The sequence below is a fragment of the Leucoraja erinacea genome, chromosome 9 (assembly GCF_028641065.1).
Source record: "Leucoraja erinacea ecotype New England chromosome 9, Leri_hhj_1, whole genome shotgun sequence".
NCBI classification, from domain to species: domain Eukaryota; kingdom Metazoa; phylum Chordata; class Chondrichthyes; order Rajiformes; family Rajidae; genus Leucoraja; species Leucoraja erinaceus.
In genome coordinates, this window is record NC_073385.1 from 25,969,938 (window position 1) to 25,988,316 (window position 18,379).

General features: G+C 43.8%; 1 protein-coding gene across 1 annotated transcript in view; it reads right to left on the reverse strand.

Moving 5' to 3' along the window:
* mdga2a (MAM domain containing glycosylphosphatidylinositol anchor 2a) overlaps positions 1–18,379 on the reverse strand; it is an 845,563-nt gene that overhangs the window by 510,710 nt on the left and 316,474 nt on the right. Inside the window, exon 4 of the mRNA XM_055640389.1 lies at positions 12,908–13,104. Within this exon, the coding sequence (XP_055496364.1) occupies positions 12,908–13,104 (197 nt within the window). The remainder of the gene's footprint in view (positions 1–12,907; positions 13,105–18,379) is intronic.

Genomic DNA, 18,379 nt, shown 5'->3' on the forward strand with positions numbered 1-18,379 from the left:
GAATACTTAAACTGATGATGATTTGTGAATGAGGTATGGTTTGGATTGTATAATGTTCTGCGATCTACCCAGATTCAAGAAGTGAATAGAGCAACAGTCAAAGAGTCATAGTGTGCGGAAACAGGCTCTTTGGCCAAACTTGCTCACACATAGAAACATAGAAACATAGAAAATAGGTGCAGGAGTAGGCTATTCGGCCCTTCGAGTCTGCACCACTATTCAATATGATCATGGCTGATCATCCAACTCATTATCCTTTACCTGCCTTCTCTCCATACCCCCTGATCCCTTTAGCCACAAGGGCCACATCTAACTCCCTCTTATATATAGCCAATTAACTGGCCTCAACTACCTTCTGTGGCAGAGAATTCCAGAGATTCACCACTCTCTGAGTGAAAAATGTTTTCCTCATCTTGGTCCTAAAAGATTTCCCCCTTATCCTTAAACTGTGACTCCTTGTTCTGGACTTCCCCAACATCGGGAACAATCTTCCTACATCTAGCCTGTCCAACCCCTTAAGAATTTTGTAAGTTTCTATAAGATCCCCCCTCAATTTTCTAAATACTAGCGAGTACAAGCCGAGTCTATCCAGTCTTTCTTCATATGAAAGTCCTGACATCCCAGGAATCAGTCTGGTGAACCTTCTCTGTACTCCCTCTATGGCAAGAATGTCTTTCCTCAGATTAGGAGAACAAAACTGTACGCAATACTCCAGGTGTGGTCTCACCAAGACCCTGTACAACTGCAGTAGAACCTCCCTGCTCCGAAACTCAAATCCTTTTGCTATGAATGCTAACACACCATTTGCTTTCTTCACTGCCTGCTGCACCTGCATGCCTACTTTCAATGACTGGTGTACCATGACACCCAGGTCTCGTTGCATCTCCCCTTTTCCTAATCGGCCACCATTCAGATAATAGTCTACATTCCTGTTCTTGCCACCAAAGTGGATAACCTCACATTTATCCACATTATACTGCAAATACCATGCATTTGCCCACTCACCCAGCCTATCCAAGTCACCTTGCAGCCTCCTAGTATCCTCCTCACAGCCAGCACTGCCCCCCAGCTTCATGTCATCTGCAAACTTGGAGATGTTGCATTCAATTCCCTCATCAAAATCATTAATATATATTGTAAATAGCTGGGGTCCAACCAACCAACATGCCTGTATTTGGCCCATATCCCTCTAAACCTGTCCTATCCATATACCTGTCCAAATGTTTCTAAAATATTGTGATAGTACCTGCCTCAACTACTTCCTCAGGCAGCTCATTCCATACATCCACCACCCTTGATGTGAAAAAGTTACTCCTCATGTTCCTATTATATCTTCCCCCCTCCCACCTTAAATTTATGTCCTCTGGTTCTCGATTCCCCTACTCTAGGCAAGAGACCGTGCGTCTAGCCGATTTATTCCTCTCATGATTTTGTACAGCTCTATAAGATCAGTCCTCATCCTTCTGCACTCCAAGGAATAGAGTCCTAGCCTATTCAGCCTCTCCATGTAGCTCAGGCACTAGAGTCCTGGCAACATCCTCGTAAATCTTCTCTGCACCCTTTCCAGCTTGACATCATCTTTCCTGTAACATGGTGCCCAGAACTGAACATAATAATCATTTCAATTTTGAGACTTGGTTGGTGTAGATGAGACATTAATAGAAATTATAAGGGCAGACATTTGGTGAGGAGAAGCTTCATGGGTCATCCTCTGAGAACAATCAAATTCCACCTTCCCCTGAGTAAAGAAATGGAGAGGAGCAACCTACTGTGATATGACCCTCGATGTTATAGTCTTTCAAGCTTTCAACCCCATAAGGTTTGAGAGTTGCAATTATTGTATTTTTGTTCTAGTAGGTTTTACCAATTGGACAAGTAGGTCACCTAAATTACCTTGAGATCCATCTGATTGACATGTTAATGAAACATTATGTATTAAAATAGTACGGAGCAGCATTAAAACAACAAAATGCACCACAACTAAGTTTTTTCCATTATCTCTGCTGTAACAATAACTTCTAAAGTGATTTTACATGAAAGGAGGGGGAATAAAACTAAAACAGATAATCGGGAAATAGTCATAGAGCATTGAAACAGACCCTTCAGCCCTTCAGCCCAAGTTGTCCATGCCAACCAAATTGCCCCATCTAAGCTAGTTCAATCTTCATGCATTTAGCCCATATTCTTTCAAATCTTTCCTATTCATGTACCTGCCCAATTGTCTTTTAAATGTTATTGTACCAGACTACGTCACCAAAATAGAGAGAGTACAGAGGAGATTTACTAGAATGTTGCCTGGGTTTCAGCAACTAAGTTACAGAGAAAGGTTGAACAAGTTAGGGCTTTATTCTTTGGAGCGCAGGTGAAGGGGGGATTTGATAGAGGTCTTTAAAATGATGAGAGGGATAGACAGAGTTGACGTGGATAAGCTTTTCCCAATGAGAGTTGGGAAGATTCAAACAAGGGGACATGACTTGAGAATTAAGGGACAGAAGTTTAGGGGTAACATGAGGGGGAACTTCTTTACTCAGAGAGTGGTGGCTGTGTGGAATGAGCTTCCAGTGAAGGTGGTGGAGGCAGGTTCGTTTTTATCATTCAAAAATAAATTGGATAGTTATATGGACGGGAAAGGAATGGAGGGTTATGGTCTGAACGCAGGTGTATGGGACTAGGGGAGAATACGTGTTCGGCACGGACTAGAAGGGTCGAGATGGCCTGTTTCCGTGCAGTAATTGTTATATGGTTATATGGTTATACGTACTATGGCAGCTTGTTCTGTATACCCACCATCCTCTGAGTGAAAATGTTGCCTCTCGGACTCCTGATTAGATCTTTCGCCTCTCACCTTAAACCTATGTCCTCTGTTTCTTGATTTCTCCACCCTGCGTAAAAGACTATGCATTCACCCTATGATTTCATAGACAATAGACAATAAACAATAGGTGCAGGAGTAGGCCATTCAGTCCTTCGAGCCAGCACCATCATTCAATGTGATCATGGCTAATCATCCCCAATCAGTACCCTGTTCCTGCCTTCTCCCCATATCCCTTGACTTCATTATTGATACACCATGATAAGATCTCAGCCTCTTGCGCTTCAAAGAAGAACTTCCTGGCTTGCCATATCTCTCCCCATAGCTCAGGCCTTTGAGCTCAGGTCATAATACTATTGGGGAAATGCTGGAATCCATTACTGAGGAAATAATAGTAGAGCATTCAGTAAACCGTACCAAATGGATTAAACATGGTTTTATGAATGGAAACATCATCACCTGCAGATTCCCTCCAGCAGCCCACTCCCATGAATTGCACAATCACTTTAAAATAGATCACCATTCCTTCTTTGACGTTAGATCAAAGTTCTGGTATTCCCTCTACAACAGCATTTCCCCAGAGGTATGATTGCAGCAGTTCTTGCAGCTCACCTCATCTTCTCAGGAATATGTACAGACAGAGAGTAAGTGTTGGCTTAGTTATCAACACCCGCATCCCTTATAAATATATATTGAACATGTAACCAGCAGGTGAATAGTATGGTATTGTATTTGGATTTCTAAAATTGATTTCATAAAATGCTGCATAAAAGCTATTGCACAAGATAAGAGCACATAGTATTGGATGTAATGCAATAGCATGAATTTAGAAATTGCTTATATGAAACAAAATAAGGATAAGTGGGTTGTTCTCACATTGGCAAACTTCATTTATTTATAGTCAATATTAATGTTTTGGATGAAGGGACCATGTGTGTTACAGTCAAGTTTCTGATCGTACAAAGTCTGAAAAGGGATATCGGTCATTTAGGACTGAGATGTTGTGAATCAGCCAGAGAGCTGTGAATCTGTGGAATTCTCTGTCACAGAAGGCAATGGAGTACAATTCACTGGATGTATCAAGAGAGAGTTAGATATAGCTCTCTGGGCTAATGATATCAAGGGATATGGGGAGAAAACAGGAACAGGTTACTGATTCTGGCTGATCAGCCATGGTCATATTGAATGGCGGTGCTGGCTCAAAGGACCAAATGGCCTGCACCTATTTTCTATGCTTCCATGTCTATCTATATCACTAAAAGTCTGATCTTGACCACTTCCTGTTGTTCTGTATATTGATTTTAGATAAAACGCTGCCACTTCCAGCTGTGATTCTAGGCCATCTTACTCAGAGCCCCCCTGAGCAGGACAAGAGGATTTTTCCCATTGATGAAAAATAAAATAATTATTAGTGTTTAAAAAATGTTGAGATTCTCTCTCCTGAAGGCCACGCCCCTTCCGGAGGACTATAAAACCCGGAAGTGTTGAGTGCCTCAGTCAGTCTCTGCAAGATGGGGGAGCAAGAGGGTCACGTCTCTCAGTCTGAGCTGTGAATAACACTGAACACATGTCTACTAAACTGTGAGTTTGGTTTTACTGACCTTGAGTGCTCTTAATGTGGATTGAAAATGAAAATGTGGTTGGTTTGAAATAAAGCACAGCAAATGGTTGGTGGTGGTTGGTTTGAAATAAAGCACAGCAAATGGTTGTTGGTGGTTGCTTTGAAATGGCAAATGATTAAAAGTCTAAACTTGACAACTTCCTGTTTGCATTGTGTATTGATTTTAGATAAAATGCTACCACTTACAGCTCTGATTTTTGACCATCTTACTAACTCTCCTTCCGCTCATCAGGTGCAGAGGATTCTTACCACCAATTAAAAATAAAAGTGTTATTAGTGTTTAAAATGTTTTGAGAATCTCCCTCCTGTCAATCACGTCATGAAGGCCACGCCCCTTCTGGTAGGAGGTGGGAGGGATTATAAAACCCAGAAGTGGGGATCTGGCTCAGCCTCTGCAAGATGGGGGGAGGGAGAGGTCAAGACTGTCTGAGCTGTGAATCAACTGAACAAGTCAAGTCAAGTCAAGTCAAGTCAAGTCAAGTTTATTTGTCACATACACATACGAGATGTGCAGTGAAATGAAAGTGGCAATGCTCACGGAACAACAAAACAACCAAACAAATTCTAAACACAATCACACATATTATTTTACGTAATAAATAATAGAAGGAAAAACGTTCTGTACAGTTAGTCCCTGGTGAGAAAGGCGTTTACAGTCCGAATTGCCTCTGGGAAGAAACTCCTTCTCAACCTCTCCGTTCTCACTGCATGGCAACGGAGGCGTTTGCCTGACCGCAGCGGCTGGAACAGTCTGTTGCAGGGGTGGAAGAGGTCTCTCATGATTTTATTTGCTCTGGAGTTTCTCTGAACACACTGAATGTCTACTGCACTGTGAGTTTGGTGTTTTGTGGTGTTTTGTGGTGTTTTGTGGTGGTTTCACCCTGCTTGAAATGGTATGAAACTGCATTTGAATGTGGTGGCCTTGCACCCTGCTTGAAGTGGTAATGAAACTGCACTTGAATTTGGTTGTCTTGCACCCTGCTTGGAGTGGTATGAAACTGCACTTGAATTTGGTAGTCTTGCACCCCGCTCGAAGTGGCATGAAACTGCACTTGCATTTGGTGGCCTTGCACCATGCTTGAAGTGGTCGGAAACTGCACTTGAATTTGGTGGCCTTGCACATTGCTTGACGTGGTAGGAAACTACATTTGAATTTGGTGGCCTTGCACCCTGCTTGAAGTGGTTGGAAACTGCACCTGAATTTGATGGCCTTGCACCCTGCTTGAAGTGGTAAGAAACTGCACTTGCATTTGGTGGCCTTGCACCCTGCTTGAAATTGCAGGAAACTGCTTTGAATTTGGTGACCTTGCACCCTGCTTGAAATAGAATTTCAAAGACTAGCCACGAGTCAACTGCCAGCCCACCAGCGGTGAGTGAGCTGCCAGCACATCAGGTTTGAGTGACTGAGCTGCCACCCCAAGAATCCATTTGGCCCACAATGTCCATACTAGCCCTCTGGAAACCAGTCCCTTCAGCCCACAACACCCATTCTAGCGCTCCAGAAAGCCGCCCTCCCTCCCTCTCACGTTTCAATAAGATATCCTCTCATCCTTCTAAATTCCAGAGTATACAAGCCCAGCCGCTCCAATCTCTCAGCATATGACAGTCCCGCCATCCCGGGAATTAACCTTGTGAAGCTGCGCTGCACTCCCTCAATAGTAAGAATGTCCTTCCTCAAATTAGGGGACCAAAACTGCACACACTACTCCAGGTGTGGTGTCACTAGGAAATGTTGGCTTATTTGTGAAAATGGATGAAGTATAAAGGAAAGTCTTGCTACAATTATAAAGGGCATTGGTCCGCTGCTTACGAGGAGGAGGAGCCATCTTGGGGAACGGCTGCTAACCAGCTAACCAGCCATCTTGGGGAACGGCTGCTAACCAGCTAACCAGCAGCCGTCCGTTTAATTCTTTTTTTCCAGTTTTTAGTTAGTTTTGTTCGTCATTATTTCGGAGAAATTGACTTCTTATTATGGGGGGAAGGAGATAACCTTACTTCTAGGTCCCTACCTGGTCGGTGAGGCAGCTTTTTCTCTGGGCTGCCCGTCGACCCGTCCTCGTGGCCTACCAGCGGGCTTGGAGCGCCGTTTCCTGGTGGGGACCGCCCAGCACCTCGGCTTCGGTGGCGGCACAGCGCTGGAGCGCCATCGCGGAGCGGAGCGGGTCATGCCTTGCCTGGGTCGCCGCGCTGGATCGATGCGCTGGAGCTCCGGTGAACTGGACCGTTGAGATCAACACCTCCGGGCTGCGGGTCTGCGGAGTGGAGCGGGCGGCGCCGACATTAACATCGGGAGCCTGGGAGCTCCAACTCGGTGCGTCCTTGTCGGCTTCAGAAGCCGACAATCCCCTGCTAGGAAGCGGCCGTTCCAGGCAGCCCAGCAGCTGTGAGGACTCTCCCGACGCCGGGGCAAGACCACCCGGCTAGAACGGCCAGGAACATCGAGCCTCCGTTGAGGCAACAGCGGTGGCCTTAATAGGCCTGACTTTTGGGAGAACTGGGGTTGGGGACTGGACTTTTGTGCTTTCCCCCACAGTGGTAACCACTGTGGGGGGATGATTTTTCTGTGTGTAAGGTACTTTGTTAGTCTGTGTCCAAGATGGCTGTCGGAAGAGAGAGTGGACGCTGGCACGCTTTAGCTGCCGCTGCACTCTATTCACATTGTGTTTTTTTTTGATCTTGTGTCTTAGGAGCCATTTCTATCTTTAATTTGTGTATTGATGATGTCCTTATTATTTATTTTTCTCCGACTATATGTTTTTTTTCTCTTCTGTTTAATCTTTGTAAGGTGACCTTGAGATTTGAAAGGCGCCCGAAAATAAAATGTATTATTATTATTATTATTATTATACAGTTTCACTCTCTTTATTTAAGGAGGAATTTACTTGCATCTGAAAGCGGTTGAAAAAAACTTAATTCATTGAAGTTTTCCAAGATTGAACAGGTTGCCTCAGGTGGAAACGTTGAGCAAGTTAGTCCTAAATAGTAAAAATCAAAGATCTTAGAGCGAAGCAAGATAGGTTACTCTCACGCAAACGTGAGGTGCGCTCATGGGCGGTTTCATGGGTGATTACAGGACACATTTTAGCAAGCTGACTCCGCCATCTTGTTCCGCCATCTTGCTCCGCTTTCTTGCTCCCGCCTTCTTGCTTCCGGCCAAAGATTGGATCCGCAGCGAGGAGAAGGAGTGCAAGGCCCGGGGCAGCGGGGAGAGAGAGTGCGGGGCCCGGGGCAGCGGGGAGAAGGAGTGCGGGGAGAAGGAGTGCGGGGCAGCGGGGAGAAGGAGTGCGGGGCCCGGGGCAGCGGGGAGAGAGAGTGCGGGGCAGCGGGGGAGAAGGAGTGCGGGGCCCGGGGCAGCGGGGAGAGAGAGTGCGGGGCAGCGGGGAGAAGGAGTGCGGGGCCCGGGGGCGGGGAGACTGTGAGGAGGGGGGCGGGGCAGCGGGGAGAAGGAGTGCGGGGCCCGGGGCAGCGGGGAGAAGGAGTGCGGGGCCCGGGGCAGCGGGGAGAGAGTGTGGGGTCCGGGGCAGCGGGGAGAGAGAGTGCGGGGCCCGGGGCAGCGGAGAGAAGGAGTCCGGGGTCCGGGTAACGGGGGGAGAGGGCGGGGCCCGGGGCAGCGGGGAGAAGGAGTGCGGGGCCCGGGGCAGCGGGGAGAGAGAGTGCGGGGCCCGGGGCAGCGTGGAGAAGGAGGGCGGGGCCTGGGGCAGCGGGGAGAAGGAGTGCGGGGCCCGGGGCAGCGGGGAGAAGGAGTGCGGGGGCAGCGGGGCAGCGGGGCAGCGGGGAGAGAGAGTGCCCCAAGACACTGTTTCTTATTTACAATGTTTTTTATTTAATGTCCCTTGTCTAGTCTGAAATAAAGTTCATTATTGGTTTAGAATAAATATAATTGTGTGTGTTATATACATTTATATAATTTTCATGTATGTGTGTTTATAAACATTTTATTCCTTAACAAGAATCAACAGAATTATGAATCTAACCCTATAATCACGCACAAAAAGTCCCCCCTGTCAATCACCCTGCGAGTCGGGTCGGTTCCGGTTACTACAAAATCAACTCAAACACGGCTTGTGAGCCATTTAAAAAGAAATGATTTAAAAAACATTAAAAAAGACAATTACCAGAATCAAATTTTATTCTTGACAAGAAGTTTGAACTGACAGATTTATGAATCTGACCCACACAAACTGTTGCCCCGCAACATTGATTACAGTGCGACTCGGGTCGGGTTAGGTAGGCTCAGGTTGCTAAAATGGGCGTGGAAAATGCCCATGATCCTCTCCATAGCGTACTACACGTCAGTCCATTGCATTTAGCAGGAGTAGCCTATCTTGCTCCGCTATAAGATCTTTGGTAAAAATGATAGGGAATTAGTTTAGAGATGCAGTGCGGAAACAGGCCCTGCGGCCCACCGATCAGAGTTTACTCCGATCAGCGATTCTCGAACACTAACACTATCCAACACACAAGGGACAATGTACAGTTAGACCAAGCCAATTAACCTACAAACCTGTACGTCTTTGGAGTGTGGGAGGAAACCGGGGATCCCGAAGAAAACCCACTCAGGTCACGAGGTGAACATATAAACTCCGTATGGTCAAGCCGTGGTCAGGATTGAAACCGGGTCTCTGGCGCTGTAAGGAAGCAACTCTCCCACTGCGCCACTGTGCCACCCATAAGATAATCTTATTAAAATGTATGGTTCTGAATAAGATTGACAGGATAGATATCGAGAAAATGTATCCGCTTTCAGGATTAATGGGAGTATCGGGAACAAGGAGACTTTACAATTTTTACAATTCTGAAGGAGAGTCAATGAATATATTCAAGGATAAGGTGGATGTATTTTTGAACTACTGAGAAATAAAAGATTATGGGCCATAGGCAGGAAAATGAGACTGAAGACAAGATCAGGAAAAAAATGATATTATTGAATCGTGGCGCAAGCACAAATATCTATGTGGCTTCCAGCTGCTTCTTTTCGTTGTTATTATCCCAAAGCCAACAAAGTTGTGCCTCGTAGGAGATCGCAGTCTGATATCAATTAACTCACTGTAGAAACAGTGAAAGATTAATGATTAGGACTCATTGTTAGGTTTGAGTTAATTTGCAAAATTCCAATCTACCGTGCTTTCACCAATTCCGTGGCGAACCAATGTGGAACAAAAATCTTGCGTAAAATTAAACCTTTAATTTCTGCTGTATCCGCAGCCCCCTTTCACTTGACAACTGTCCTAAGGACTAAAACTGTTCTGTTGTGAGGCAATCGAAACAATGGGGAAATGTTCCAAAATCAATTTAAAAATGTTTACGGAATCAATTTTGAAAACAACAATGAAATGTAATATTAATTTTAAAGAAAGGCCTGGAAAGATTTGCAAACTAGTACTTAATTGACAGATTAATAAATTATGTTGTCAGTAGCCTGGTCAAGTGGTTGCAGGGAATTTTTCATCTCAAATACTGAATTCATAATACTAACAATTCGGCATTTTTTATGTTAATTTGACTATCAAAACAAAAGATGTAATTATATGTTAATCCAATTTGCCATATTATTTATTCTTCTGTAAGCACAACTTCACAGTCTGAACTGCAAATTAAATTTGGTCGACAAAGTGACTTCTGGGTGCAGATGTTTTTCCTACATCGAAGTGGAAAGCTGACAGCTGGAGCAGGTTTGAGGAAACTGCAAATCTGGGTGTAGCAGAGTGTTGCAATTTTTAACTAAATTATAGTGGTGGGACCTTCCTTTGAATCAAAGAAATCTGAAATATAGATGAGTAACCGATGCTATGAAAGCCATAATAATAGGTTTGCAGTTCATACCCTCACAATTCATTCTCTACAATCAAGAACACATTACAACACATAATTTATCACACAACAATAAGCCACTCTTCAGTCCCATTCTTATGAAATGGACAAGCAGTTTAATATATGGAATCCAGTAGCTAGTTGAACACAGCCTAGAAAAAATAAATAAGCACTGAATTGCCTTATATATCCTTCCATGTTTACCTGCTACTGTCTACAAATACAATGTTATCTACTTCCCAATGCATAACAAGATGATCATATTGCAGGTCAAAAAGGATAATTTATTGATTGATCACTGTTGTTGGGAAACAAATCTCCTTTGTTAGAAACACAGTTTGGGCTTGTGTTGACAGAGCAGAAGGATCTAGGTATAAACGTCCATGGTTTTCCAAATGTGACATCACAGATATAGAGGATGGTGAAGATGGCCTTTGGCACATCTGCCTTCATCAATTATGGATTTGAGTATAGAAGTTGGGATATTATGTCACAGTTGTACAAGACGTTGGTGCCGCACTTGGAATATTGTGTTCAGTTTTGGTCACCCTACTTTCGGAAAGATGCCCTTAAGCTGGAAAGAATACATAGAAGATTTACGAGGTTGTAATCAAGACGTAAGGGCCTGTGCTTTAGAGAGAGGTTTGGCAGGCTAGGACATTATTCCTTGTAGCACAGGAGGATGAGGGGTGATCTTATAGAGGTGTATGTGTGTTATATGTGTGTTATATGTGTGTTATGATTGTGTTTATAATTTGTTTGGTTGTTTTGTTGTTTGTCTTTTGTACAAAAGTCCGCGAGCATTGCCACTTTCATTTCACTGCACATCTCGTATGTGTATGTGACAAATAAACTTGACTTGACTTGACTTGACTTGAAGATCATGAAGGGAATATAGAGAGGGTAAATAGACAGGGATTTTTTTCCAGGGTAGTGAAATCTAAAATTATAGAGCACAAGTATAAGGTCAGAAGAGAAAATTTTAATAGGAACCTGACGGGCAACTTTATCACACTGAGGATGGTGAACTTTATTACACTGAGGGTGGTGAATACATGAAATGAGCTATTGAGGAAGTAGTTGAGGCAGATACAATAACAACATTTGAAAGACATTTGCACAGGAATGTGGATAGAAAAAGTTAGGAGGGATATGGACCAAATGAGGGTAAATGGGACTAGCTAAGAAGGGGCATTTACGTTGACATGGATGATTTGGCCGAAGGGCCTGATTCCATGCTGTTTGACTTTGATATCATAGTGAGGTTAAGGAGGAGAGAAAACATTAAATAAATAAAATCCATCCTTGAGGAAAATTAATCTTCTAACTATATTTAAACAAAGCCCAATTTGACACTGACTTTTAATAGAAACACAAAGAACTTTAATGTTTGCCTTTTATAACTAAAGGAGAAGGAAACAAAATCAGAGCAACAACATATCTCATTTTCACTTACCAGCACACACAGTAGGAAAATTCCATAAGATTTTCATTGTGCTCTCATTTTTTTATTAAGACAAATCGAAAAGTTTAGATTTGATAATGCCATTCTTTAACTTAAGGCATCTCAAAATGCTTTGCAACCAATGGAATTGTTTCTTAAGTATACACATTACAACAATGTAGGAGATACAAAATGAATTGCTTTTGCAATGCTGTTTGAGAGAACAAACATTGGCCTGGACATCGTTTTATCTTTATAAGATTGCAATGTGCATGGAAGGAATAAATACGAACATTAACAAAGCAGTCATAAACCAAGGGTTATCGATGGGAGGTAAGTGGAAGCAGGTTTGGAGGGCAGATAATGAAAATAGCTTCCATCCAGAGGATCCTAATGCTCTGCAACTCTGTGTCTAAAAGCAAGGTAGAGACATAAACCTTCAACACTTCCAACAGGTTTTGGATATGTACTTGAAAATCTGTGACCTGTAGACCTCAATAACTAACAAACATTCCGATAAACTTCCTTCTAAATCTGCTGTGGTACTTCTTTCTGGGTCTCAAGAAGGTGGCTAGTCCATAAATGTCCTGCATTAACTTCTTAACAATCCAACTTAATAAAACAACTGTAAAATAGGGCTTCCCACTTTTCTAATGCATATTTGGTGCCATGGTGCACCAGTCAAGTTCCAACCAGAACAAATGCAATGAGCTGAATGGTCTCTGAGTCTATCTTGATGTTCTATTATTCAATGAATCTTGCACATCCAAGCACAAATGGAGACTAGGCTACATGTCTCACCCATTCAGTACTATACTGAGGTGTCAGCTTAGAATTTTGCACAGAGGTCAATGAGATGGGATTTAAAGTAACCTGTAACCTGTAACCTGTTGACCTGTAGGCAATTGTGCCACACCTGGGCCATAGGTGGCATTGGTCTAATTTGTATAAAGGTAGCTTGCATGTTATTTTGCACCATGGCACTGTATTTCCATAAGAAAAACGTGAAATCCAACATTGGACTATTGTGAAGTTAATGTGGAACATTTATGAACAGGCAATCTTCCCGAGACCTAGATCGAAGTACTAGAGCAGTTTTGGAATTAACTAAATGTCCATTGAAAATTGAGTACTAATTAGGACATCAGATCCATCACAGTATTATTAGTGAAACAGTATTCAGATACCTTGGTCATGGACATAACATTTTATAACATACCTGGGTAAAAAATGGCTCATAGATTTCAACCCCCTTGTCTGATCCTTGGGACAGCATTTCTCTTCCTCGACGCCAACTGTATCGGACGGGTGGATTTGAATTGACTGAACACCTAAGGAACACAGTCCTTTCAAAGTAAAACTGTTCCTTTGCTTCACCTATACTCTGATGTACTGTTAGTACAGGGTCATCCAAATCTGGAAAAAAATAAAATAAAATTGAAGTTTAGTATCAACCGTTGTTACTGAACTATGAATCTTAGTTAACATATGGAAAGTTCTACCATTGGTTTCAGAGGTTGAGGATTTGTGCCTCTGCTGCTGAAATATGGTAATTGTGTGTGCAATTAATTTAAATCTTCTATTTAGTTCCAACCCATTCCTATATAACATGATGTTACTTGAATCCTGCACCCATAATAGAGTATCTGAGATGCAGCAATGGCAGACTTAGTACTCCATTGTTTTTCTGAGCAGATTTGCCATTTTGTTTCCTACTAGAGAGTCACTGACAAAATCCCAAATTGTGATAGTACCAAGACGAGCAAAACTGGAGAGTTATATCCCCCAAATATTGGTATGTTAAGATCAGGAGAGAGAACAAATATGAAGTGTTTATCATACTGAGTCCAACTTAAACCCCTCCCAGATTTAGTAAAATATAGTTGCCCAACAAATTCTCAGGAGATGGGATGATCATTCATTTATTTTGATGATGTAGTGTGGATTATATTCTCTCAATTATTATTTTATTTCTGGCCATTGGATATAAAGGTTTCAAATGGTTCAAAAGTCTTTTATTTTCACATGTACCAATTAAGCTACAATGATATGCAAATTACCATACAACCATACGAAGAAAAAGCAACAAGACACACAACTACATAAAAGTTAACATAATCCACCACAGCGGATTCCCCACATTCCTCACTGTGATGGAAGGCAAAAAAGTACAATCTTCTTCCACTTTATTCTCCCGCGGTCGGGGCAGTTGAACCATTCATCGGGGCGATCAAAGCACACGCAGTCGGCGGTCGAAGCTCCCGCATCGGGGTGATAAAAACCCCCACGTCGGGGCGGTCGAAACTCCCGCGGCTTGGAGTTACTGAAGTCGGTCTCTGACCAGATGGCTCCGTGATGTTAAAGCCCACAAATACCCATGGTTGGAGCTCCGAGGTCAATCCTTGGCAAAGGGATCACGGGCCCCGCGATGTTAAAGTCCCGTAGGCACTGGCGATAGAGCTCTCAAAATCGGTCTCCTGCAAAGGCTGCCAATTCCTTGATGTTAGGCCGCAGGGTGGATGGAGATATGATACGGAAAAAAATCGCATCTCTGTCGAGGTAAGAGGTGAGAAAAAGTTTCCCCCAACCCCACCCCACCCCCCACATAAAACAAGCTAAAGAACACTAAAAGCATACATTTAATACATATTATTAAAACACAAAGAAGGAAATGACAGACAGATTGTTGGAGAGGCAGCCATTGCTGGTGCCACCCGGTGGTCTACATATAGAGTCATACTGCAAGGAAACAAGCCCTTTGGCACAACTCGACCATGCCAACCAAGATGCACCATTTGTCCCATTTACTCACATTTGATCCACATCACTAAACTTTTCCTATCCAGTTACTTAGCCAAGTATCTTTTAAATGCTGCATAGTATCTGCCTCAACTACCTCCTATGGAAGCCTGTTCCATATACACACCACCCTTTGAGTGAAGAGGTTGCACCTCTGCTTCCTATTTAACCTTGCCCATCTCACCTTAAATCTATGTCCTTGATTCCCCCACCCTGGATACAGACATCAGGAAATGTAACAATTAAACAGAGGCAAGGACATTTACATGGGACAGTTTAGATGGTTGGGAATAACAGGCATGTTTCCCACCGCCTTAGCAAGATCACGTCGCCAGTCGGCAGACCTCAAAAAGATCTGAATCTCTCCTCATGTTCTACCTCAACCACTTCCTCCTTTTTATCCTTTTATCCATCCACCAACATTACCTGGTGAGGAATGGCAAGTAGCCCTACATCACCCAGACTCTCAGTATGGCTGGCAATAGTGGCCTTACTAATTCCACAAATATTAATCGTTAGCCAGGATCATTGATTCCTGAATGCAGAACCAAAACCGTCTCCAAACCGTCTCAAAGCAATAAATGCACAATTTCCAGAAACACCAGATACTCAAAACGAAGGATTTAGAGAACAATTCAAGACTGAAATGGTATGCTCCCATTTCAAGTGATGATAAATGTCCATGCCAAACAGGATGGAGGAGGGAGTGACCACTCTAAATCTCTGCTGGAAATTACTTTTAAAAGGTATCACGTGAAGTCAACAAGATCTCTGTTTAATATTTAAGTGCTGAGGTTAAGCGAAAAGAACAAGCTATCAAAATACAAAGTATGAATAAAAGACGATAATGTGACACATAGCATTTAATTTAAGGTTTCACTGAAGAACAACATCTTAGCTAGTATAACTAGCATTGGCTCTCAGCCCTGTTTGAAATCACAATCTTTCAATGTAATTAAAATGTATTGCTGATTAGGATTGATAAAAAGGCCTTGAGTAACTTTTAAGCATGTCTAATTATTCAACAGAGGAAACCGACAGTAATTAAAGAGAGCTGGCAAATAAGAACTCGCAGCTGAAGCACTTAGTTACTGGTCAATTCCTGCACATCAAAGTCAATGCAAGTCACTCTAGACTGATAGCTAACACACAAAACCTGTGGCAGTACAGTATATTAAAAATAGAATAGCGTGTTCTTCCAATAATCAAGTAGCGTACCAAAGAGATGAGTGTTCACCTCATTACACAAGAATCACAGGTTTCACTTTGATCTGGCAGCCTATTGTGAGAAGTATAATTACGAATTCTTGGTCAGGTTGCACCTCATTTAACTGCAATACTTCAAACTGTGGGAAGATGAAGCACCGCTGCTTCCCTGTCCCTATGTAATAATTTCAGATCTTTTTATTATATTTTTATACAAAGTAAGGCAGACAGTCTAAGTATGTTTTGGTCAGCAGTATCGTGCCAGGAAGCCCATTGCATTGAAAGCAGACAGACTGCAGCCACGCTGTCTTAACAGCAGGTATTGAATATTAGCTAATCAACCTACTGGGTCTTTGAAAGATAATTATTTCTTTATTTATTAAACTTAATTTTCATTGTTTCATTAATACATTGATGTTTTTTGCATCAAAGAGGAAGATTACAAGCTTAAAGTGAAAAAATTGTTGAAAAAAATAAAGGTTATTACTTATTTTAGCATCTTCTAATTGATTTCTTTATGCGATACTTCATGAATTAAAAAAAAGAACCCCCCAAAAAAATATTGAATATTGTATCGTAGTTGTTTGTTTTATTTCCTCATACAACCTAGACAACAGGTTATGTTTAAAAGAGTGCAATTAAATGACTGATCTGCACCTTTACCAAGAAGTGGCTACCTACCAAAAAACAAATTAATACAACAAAAAAGGCCAGTGTTAATTTGTAGGTATGAACATGATTCTTTCATATAAAGGAAATGCTTTTGCAGTCATTAGTCACATAAGTAACTTCAACCTTTGAATATGATTGATAGATTTGCAATGCATTTATGAAACAATAACCAATAAAAATGCATTAAAATCATGAAAAATTATCCAAATCTCATCCTGGTTTGAAGTGCATTAATAAAGCTTCTTGATTCTTCTGAAATGTATGCAGCGAAATACTTTAATTGTAAATCTGTCAATTAAATACTGCATGATGATTAGATTGATTTAAAATTCCCATCTTAGGAAATAAAATGAGACTTATTGTTGTTCAATACAGCAGTCTTTTAATGTTTTAATTAGAGCTGCTCTTAAGGAAAGTAATCCCAGTGATTTCAATCTTCCCAAACATCACTGGTGTTCATCTGGTTGACCTTCTCAGTACCCGCCCTGAGGTCTCCACACCCTTCCGGGCTATGGCCTCCGGAACTGTGCACAAAACTGCAGGTGATGCTAACAGAGATTTATCAAGATTAGTATTATTTATTTTTGGAATATTGCATTGGGGAACCTGCCCTCCCATGTGATGCTGGGACCCAATGGATCCCACTTAGTCTAGTACTTATTGAAACTGTGCGTGTGTGCGTGTGTGTGTCAGTTCGCCTTTGATTCACATCTCCTCGAAAACCCAACGCCGAAATGGTGGATTTTTTACATATTCCGGTAGAGATTTACCTCATGATTTCAAAAATCCACTGATCAGTAAATTTGTTTAATTATTTCCTGTTTTTACCTAAAATTGTTCACCAATCTGACCTTTTTTTCCCAAATCTAACCAATGGCCAGTTGATGACATCACAATGCTTTTGTTCGTGGCCCCCCAGGCTCGTGGCCCTGCACCCCACCCCCCCCCCCCCCCCATCCTGGATTAAAGTAGCTGCTGTCAATGTGCAGGTGCACTGTTTTCACCACCCCCCAACCCGGTCTTCAAAAGGCGCAGAAAGCAAGAGCAAGGTCTGCAGCTCCCGAGGTCACCAGAGGTAACCGGAGGTCTCCGGTGCTCACCGGTGCTCACCTGCATTCCTGAGCTTTCCGCCTTGCTTTTGAAGAACTTTCTCTTCACGGCCTACTTAGCAAGCGAAGTCACACCCCTCCCCGTCCCACACCCCCCTCCCCGTCCCCTCCCTCTTGCTGCAAACCGCTCATATCCTGCTCCTCCCCCCTGCTGCTACCTGCTCCGGTTTTCCAGAGAGTCGGGGCCACCTCTCTCCCCACCTCCTTTCTCCCTCATCCTCTCTCCCCTCTACTCTTTCTTCCCCCTCCCTCCCCTCCCCCCCTCTATCCCTCCCTCCCTCCCTCTCTCCCCACTCTCTCCCCCTCACTACCCCCCCTTCACCCCCTCTCCCCCCCTCCATCTCTCCCCTCCACCCTACTCTCTTTCCCCCCCCTCCTCCCCCACTCCCCCTCCTCTCTCCCCCCTCCTCTCTCTCCTCACAACTCCTCTCTCCCCCCCACCTCCTCTCTCCCCACTCCCCTCTACCCCTACCTCCCTCTGTCCCCTACCCCCCTCTCTACCACCTTTCTCTCCCCTCCTCCTCTCCCCCTCCCTCTCTCCCTCTCTCCTCCTCTCCCCCCCCCTCCCCCCCTCCCCCCCCCCCCCCCCCCCACCCCCCGCCCCCTCTTCCCTCCCCTTTCCCCCCCCCCTCCTCCCCCTCCCCCCCCCCCCCTCACCCTCCCCCCCCCCCCCCCCCCCTCCCACTCTCTCCTCCCCCCTCCACTCCCCCCTCTCCCCAGTCCCCACTCTCTCCCCCTACCCCCTAATCTCCCTCCCCCTCTCCCCCCCTCCCCCACTCCCCCCTCACTCCCTACCTCCCTTCTCTCCCTTCTCCCCCATCTCCCCCCACTCCTGTGCTCTTCCCCTCCCCCCCTTCTCACCCACCTCTCACCCTTCTCTCACCCCCCTTCACCCCACACCCCCC